The sequence below is a fragment of the Electrophorus electricus genome, chromosome 13 (assembly GCF_013358815.1).
Source record: "Electrophorus electricus isolate fEleEle1 chromosome 13, fEleEle1.pri, whole genome shotgun sequence".
Taxonomy (NCBI): Eukaryota; Metazoa; Chordata; class Actinopteri; order Gymnotiformes; family Gymnotidae; genus Electrophorus; species Electrophorus electricus.
Genome location: NC_049547.1, coordinates 13833208 through 13841232, shown reverse-complemented (window position 1 = coordinate 13841232; position 8025 = coordinate 13833208). Strand labels below are relative to the sequence as shown.

General features: G+C 36.0%; 1 gene segment (V, D, J or C); it reads left to right on the top strand.

Annotated features, from left to right (window-relative positions):
• The first annotated feature begins 7109 nt into the window (after nt 1–7109).
• Nucleotides 7110–7621, top strand: LOC113592092. The segment is given in 2 exon segments: nt 7110–7166; nt 7287–7621. Coding segments are annotated over 2 exon segments (384 nt in total).
• The last annotated feature ends 404 nt before the right edge of the window (nt 7622–8025 follow it).

Sequence of the window (8025 nt, the reverse complement as noted above, 5' to 3'; positions counted from 1 at the left end):
TTTTTTTGTCATGCTTATATGGTATAGTGAAGTACAATTATAAGCATTTTATACATTTTTTAGAACTATTTATTGACAAATACATCCAGTTTAAGCAAAGACTTAATATCAACACTGTTGACCCTTCTTTTTAAAGACTTCTGCAATTTGCCTTGGCATGCTGGATATCAGCTTTCAGGCAAATCCTTGACTGATGGCAACCCATTCTTGCCTGATTAGTGCATGGAGTTGATCACAGTTTCTGTCTTTTTGTTTGTTCACCCTCTGTTTGAGGATTGACCACAGGTTCTCAACGGAACTGAGATCTGAGGAATTTCCTTGACATGGACCCAAAATTTCAATGTTTTGTTCACTGAGCTGCTTGTTATCACTTTTGCCTTGTGACAATGTGCACTGTCATGCTGGAAAAAGCATTATTTATCATGAAATTGCTCCTGGATCGTTGGGAGAAGTTGCTCTTGGAGGATGTTTTGATACCATTGCTTATTCATGGCCGTGTTCTTAGGCAAAATTTTGAACAATTTTGCATTAATTTATTTCTATGGAGAGCCCAACCATTGATAAATTTGCATTTGATTTAAGCTGAACTGTTAATGATTACCTTAAAATAAACAAATGATTCTTACATCGAATATAAACTAAAAAACAAACAAACAAACTGCAGCTGTAATTTCAAACCTTGTGATTGGTCTGTAGGTGGTGCTGTTGTGTAATTTAAACTGTTATGGATGGAAGATATAGGCTGGTATTTTTCTTGCTTCTCAATTGTCGCTTCTAAATTTGAAATAATATTCTAGAACAACAGCACATTTTACACAGGTTCATTATAGGCCTTGTTATTTCAGCATTACAAGAATCCTTCATGGGTAAAAACATCTTCATAATCCTCAGAAAACTAATCATCACAATTAATTCCAGTGAATTTACACAGTGCAAATTAAACTGTTCTATTCTGACAGCCTGTTCTCCTATTCTAATGTGTTTTGCTTCTGGCACTTTGGTAGGTGCCTACCAAATGAGGGTCTTCTCTAGCTGAAGCACAGTGACAACAACATACAAATGAAAAATGTCCAACAAATAGACCAGAAAACACAAGGCTTAAATACAAAGCTTAACAAGGGTGAAACAAGACACAGGTGTACAGAATATGTGGCAGGAGATACAAAACAACATAGGACACAAACAGAGATTAAACCAAAACAAGGGAACTGGCATGCAAAAGGGGTGAAATTATGACAATCTGGTATTCTGTTAATGTTCTGTTGGATATATGTTACATTTATATTGTCTTGGGTGGCTAGCCACCCAGCAGGAAGGACACGCCCACTTCGGCTCAGGATCACAGCACACACCTGCCCCGCTCCCAATCACCTTAATATTAATCATACTCACCTGTTTCACATTACAATCCCTCGTTATTTAAAACCACAGGTCCTGGAAAGCAATGCTGCACATTGATGGTCTTAGGACTGACGTATACGATGGAGCTCCATGTTGCCTCACGGAATACATTCTTGTTTGTTGTTCTACATTATGTGTATACACTATGGAAAATAAAGAGCACTTCCTACAGCCTCGTCTCTTGCACCCACTGTGTCACCACCGTCACATTTGTACACTTTCCAAGGAACATTTACAACATTAGACACCATATTCATAAGACATTATGTGAGTGCTGTGGATCAGAATTAAACATGTTTGCCTTATGATTGCAATATGGACAAGTTGCAGTGATTCCTGTAATAGACAGGGGGCACCTGATCATTTTCTAAGATACTCAGTACATTAATGTATTTTCCTACTGCTACAGTTATGTTTTTGTGTTACCCACTGACAGCGTAAGGAGCTTGTTTTTAATCACACCCTGTTCCACTGATCTGCAAAGCAGAGAAACTCCAGCATGAGGCAGCAGATACTTACTGTCCTGAGTGTTTTACATTTAGTGTCCAGTAAGTTATATACACAATATTGCAGAGGTAAATATTACATAAAACTAAAAATTAAAAATAATTGACATCCTATTTTTTCAGGTCAGCAACAAAACTCTCTGGTTCATCAGAATCCTTCTGTCCTACTGATTAAACTAGGAGAATCCAGTGAACTGCACTGCAACCATACTGTTTCAACATTTAAAATGATATTATGGTATCAAATGTGTATATGTATATGTATTTATATTATTTAAATGCAAATGTTGAAAGTTCTTTTTTGGGTCACTTTAACGAGATGGTACAAAACACTCCACTCTTCATCTCCTCAAACTGAGATCTGCTGAAGGCACTGCTGTCTTCTACTGTGCAGCCAGCACAGCCCAATGCTCCAAGACCCTCCCTCTGCTACAAAAATCTCCACCTCCAGCACCACTCAACATGTTCACCAGCATTTCTGACAGTATGATGATCATATGTTTATTAGAGTGATTTGGCTCAACTATAGATCTGAGCTTTCTTATTTCTGACTGATGTTTTTCAGGTAATATTACTATCAGCATACTGGAACTATTCATATAACTATGTGTGTGGCTAATATGCTTTCATTGAACCCAGGCTCTGTGATTTGCAAAGATGTCTCTGGCCTGACACTGGCCTGAAATTCATTAGTAATGTAAGAGCAACCAGTATTAACCAAAATGAAAAATAATATGAAGGTAATTTAATGTGGCTGGAGACAGAGAATTGGCAGCTTCTCTAGAAATACCTGAAGTATTTCAAAAATATAATGGTATCATCAGAAACAGGTTGGACTGAGCGTTCACCTTAGAGGATATATGTGCATACTGGCATAGGGTATGCCATGCAGGACATTGTAATAACCAAAATAATGGTACATAATAATTTAAAGAAATACATTGTAAAACACACTTTGCATGTGTAATAAAAGTGTAATAACATATTGTAATATTATAATGAGGTAATAAAATGTACATTTGTATGTCTGGGCATTGTATAACATAATGTCTTAGCAAAAAAAATCAAAAATCTTGCACACTCTTGATGTATACTACACTCTTAATATACTGTATTTGAAGAGGTTTTGGGACACTTTGGGGAGACCTAGAGGACACATAGTGGGACATGTTGTGTAGCTCCAGTATCATGTTTGTGCTCAAAATTGTTTAATCCTCTGAAATCTCAGGGTATTTTCTCTGTTTTTGCATATTTTTAATTCACTTTAAAGGCACTTACTTATAGCATAATACCCATATGTTTCATATAAATTTTTCAAAACAATCTCAGCTCTCTTGTTAATTGTAACGGTGAGCAGTAAGAAGGTGGATGCATGTGCGGAGAAGAGCGAGATTTATTATGGGCAAATCCAAAATCAGAGTCGTTGTAGCAGTCCAGGGACATAGAGCCAACACAGACAGTACGGGGATACATTACAAACAAACAAAAACACACAAAGGCAAACTTGGGAAGCAGCCTATAACTAACGCTAGGCAATACTCAGAGGCTATCGAACAAAAAGGCTAGGAAAAACACAAAGGCACGGAGTACAAACTTACATACATGCATTCATTCAAATAAACAATGCATCAAACACAATCAAAGAACCTAGAACCGAACTCAATGAACAGCAAAAACCAAGGCAACAAGGCAGGGTTCAAATACATCAGCTATAAGGGGGACAGGTGTTGAAGATCAAGCGAGGGGCGGAAAAAACGAAACTATGGAACGGAACTAAAAAAACACAAGACAGGGAAAACATGGAACACGGAGAAAGGGAGGGACTAATCATGAAACTAATGAGGTAACATTTGACCGACAGCATTGCCTAAACTAATAATATGGTCCTAAAGCTGAAAATATGAGGTCTGATTTAAAAAAAAAATTATATATATATATATATATATATATATATATATATATATATATATATATATATATATATATATATATATATATATATCATGTCATGTGAAAATATACCATTTCATGTGAACCAACTATTTTGGTTTGGAAAAAGGTTTAATAAAGTGTTTGGTTCACAAAAGTAGTGAAATAAATAAATAAAGTAGTTTACAAATCTAAAATGTCATTTTGTACAATCATTTACTGAGTAAATGTGTGTCTACTTTCACAAAACCTTAGAGGGACTGACAGCAAATGTGACTGAACAATGACTTTATATTAGATTTCAAGCTTAATAAAATATCACTATATCAAGCTTCATGCATGCAAGTGAACAATAACCACAGCCAAAATATGGCAAAAAACAGACAAGTCTCAGCTGCACAGGACAGTATTCAGTATGGCTGAAAGATATTCATCTACACTAGCTTTCTTTCCCACAAAAACTTTAACATAGTAAAGATTTACTAATGGACAGTCAATTTTGTCAAGCAAAAGTCATTGTTGTATTACAACCAATTTCATGAATTTTCACAGAAGCAGCATTCGGCTAGCAAGCTAGATAGTAGTAGATATCATGCCTAAATGTGACAATAGTCTACAATTACACGCCGCAGGGTGTGTAGCAGGATGCACAGACTCCCTCGACATTGTGAAAAATTTAATAACACAACACGTAACAAACAATGCTGGCACTCACACATGACATTAACAGAGAACATAAACACATTTAACCCTAACAACAACGACTGCAACATGTACACAGGCTAGACAAACATGGATACTAACATAAGCTTTGACTGACAAACAAACAATGACCAACAGTGAAGGACACACTGACAGGGATTTAAATAGACTAACAAACACTAATGAGTAACCCCGCACAGGTGCGTGCCCTCACGGGGGAGTGCCCACAAAGAAGAGTGAACCCTCCTGCACGTGACAGGCTGTACCACGTGACTGGTGGGGGGGGGGGTCTCGCGACACCTAAATGATGGTGAAAAAACCTGAAAGTGAATAAATCTCTTGGCCCAAGTGTCTACTTCAATTTGAATCCTGAATGATCATTGTGCTATATGTACAATTTCAGATAACTACAAATCATTTAAAAATTATTTTAAAATGAGCTTAAATTTGGAAGTGCACATAAGGGGTTTATTAACAGTGCCAGTGGGGCTGGTCAATAGGAAGGCCAACATGGATTTTACAGGCTGTGTGTTACTGGCATAGTGTTCAAATGGAAAGCTCAAATGGAACTAGCGGTACTGAGCACGCATGAACAGTGTCAGTGGGGCTGGGAGGCCACGGAGGTAGAAGGCTTTAGTCACCAGGAAGGCCAGTTTGGGTTTAAAAGAGGTCTGGCTTGATATAAAAGTGAGCTTTGAGGAAGGTGATCCTGAGATGGGAAACCTCGCTGTTAAGCCTTCTTGAAGTGTCATGGGCTTTATTCAAACACCAACAAAGGGAAGTGCCTACCTAATGTCCCCTAAGAAGAGTTCATGATTTTTATTTTTTTTTTCGCTGCCAGTGCCAGTGACTCATTTAATAAGAGGCTTTTTGCTTTGCCAGGAGGGTTTATGTGACACTGTAAATAATAAGCTGCACAGAAGTACACAGCACTGTCCTCCACTCATTTCACTTCAAAAGAAGCTGCCAATTTTCCATCTCCAGCCACATTAATATTACCTTTATGTTCTTTTTCAATTTGCTTAATACTGGTTGCTCTTACATAACCAGTGAATTTTGGGCTAGTGTCTCTATATGCTTTGAGAATTTATTTACAAACTCTGATATTTATTCCATAAAATGTTTTAATTATTCCATTAAATAATATTTTATTAGTGTTTCTATTTTCAACAATAGTCTGGGTGATGCTTAGTAAGTAAAACACAGATAAGAAAAATAAAGAATTAATAAGCTATTAATGAACTCTGTAGAAAAGGAGGGGCCTAAATGCATGGCTATGACTTTTGCTTTATGATATATTATCCTGTATCTACAGCTAAATACTAATAACATAACAGCCCTTTCTACTGTGTATGTGTATGTATTATGTATCAAAACAACAATAAATGGAATTACTATGTTCTTATAACCTTTACTTTATCTACAGGTGTGAGGATGAGTGATGTCTTACAACTCAATATTGTCTGGGCTGAAATGGGAACTCTGCCTCAGTTAACTGCAGTCAACTAATTCTTGGGTCTGCATCTTTATTCTTTATTTGTTTTCTGCAGTTTCCTCTGGCATCAGTATAGTGTTCTTATTTTATATTATTTAGAATTTTAAAGCCAGAAAATTGGGGGATTTAGGAACCACACTTCCTCAGAGATGTATGAAGTCCACCACTGCATTAGTGGTAGCTCAGTGAGACTTGTAGTTGTAAAGTTGTAAAGTTGCTGGTTCCAGCCTTGCCACTGTTGGGGCCCTTAATGCTCAAGTCATAATTGTAAGCCGCTTCGGATAAAAGTGTCAGGTATATATAAATGTTGAGCTTCCACTCAGACATCATGAGACAGTTAAACACACTTACTGGGCAGATCTCTATACGTTATCTAAGAGGCTTTTATTAAATTATTAATCTTAAGGCATATTATTTAGTTTTACTGTATCAACTACATTAAAACTAATTTGAATGGTGTGCAGACATAAGCATGTGAAATGAAAGTACACAGTCACTGGCAGGTCTTTAGAGTGGTGAGCACTGCTATCATCCGTGCACCTTGGGTTGGCATTTGTGGACAAAGATACACCTCAAGCTAGTGGCAGCACCATGACTACTAATGTATTATTACATGGCCTGGACATTAACCAGGAAATTCAGGAATGAGTTTACTCGCCAAAGGCTTAGCATATTTTATTTACCTGAAACAAATAGCATTATATTATTATGATTATAAATATGGATGCATAGATGAGGCACATGCCAGATTTATATATAAAATATATATATATATATATATATATATATATATATATATATATATATATATATATATATATATATATATATATATATATATATATATTGATTTTGGATGCAAGTTATGTTCAGTTGAAACAATATTTTAAAGTCTGAGAAAGGTTTTCTGAAAGCTGTTAGCTTGGCTTTTCTTGGCTAATGAATGCAAGAGAAAAAGGAAGAGTCAGAAATGATCATGTGAATATGGGAGTTGTTGTGGTTTTCTTCTCATTTCCTCAAGACGATCTTTACCAGCCACAGCAGAGCGTATGCTCACACCTGCTTTTGTCAAAAGACGTCCAGTATGATCAGTATTGTCTTCACCTTGTCTTTCTCACTTCAGTGCGTTACAGGTACCACACTCCTGAAAATGAAAAGACAGTTTGCACTTATTTACTGAATAAAAACTGATGATATTATATGTTACATTTCACTGTTCTTTGCATAACTTTTGACCATCTGCTATCTATTAGTTTTAGCAGGAGAAAATGGTGTCACACAAAGCCGCAGTGTCCTGTGGGCTCTGAAGGGGAATTCTGCTGAAATTAACTGCAGCCATAATAAAGGTCTGTCCTACTATGGAATGTACTGGTACCGACAGCACCAAGGAAAAGCTATGGAGGTCATAGTTTACACATCTACCATCAGTGCACCAGACTTTGGCTCCTTTGATGAAAGAAAATTCTCTGCTATTAAAGAAGTTGCTGAGAATGGATCTTTCACTGTGAAGAATCTGGATTCAGATGACAGTGCTCTGTATTTCTGTGCAGTGAGTGAACACAGTGTCATATACCTGTTGAACTGCTGAACAAAAACTCCTGATGATGAAATCTATAGGCCTATCACCTCAATAATGAATGAAGTTTTTTTATTTACTGATTAAAATATCTTTCTTTTGTGAATAGTAAATGCATAATTTGATTAAATCCTCTAGAATGTAAATGAAAATGAAAATGAAATTATATGAAAAATGAAAGTGAAATGAAAAACGAAAAAGTAATATTCATGAATTTAAGACCTTAGCTACGCATGACACTTTATATACTATTAGAAAGATTGATGTAATTTCTATTGTTTCATATTTACACATACATTGTAGTCTAATCACAATTATTTATTTTTATGTTAGTAAAAGTGTCCCTCCCTTATGATTTGTTTAATTTACTATGCAATAAAAATATTAATAAAAAGTGTTTAAAAGTGTGTGGACGC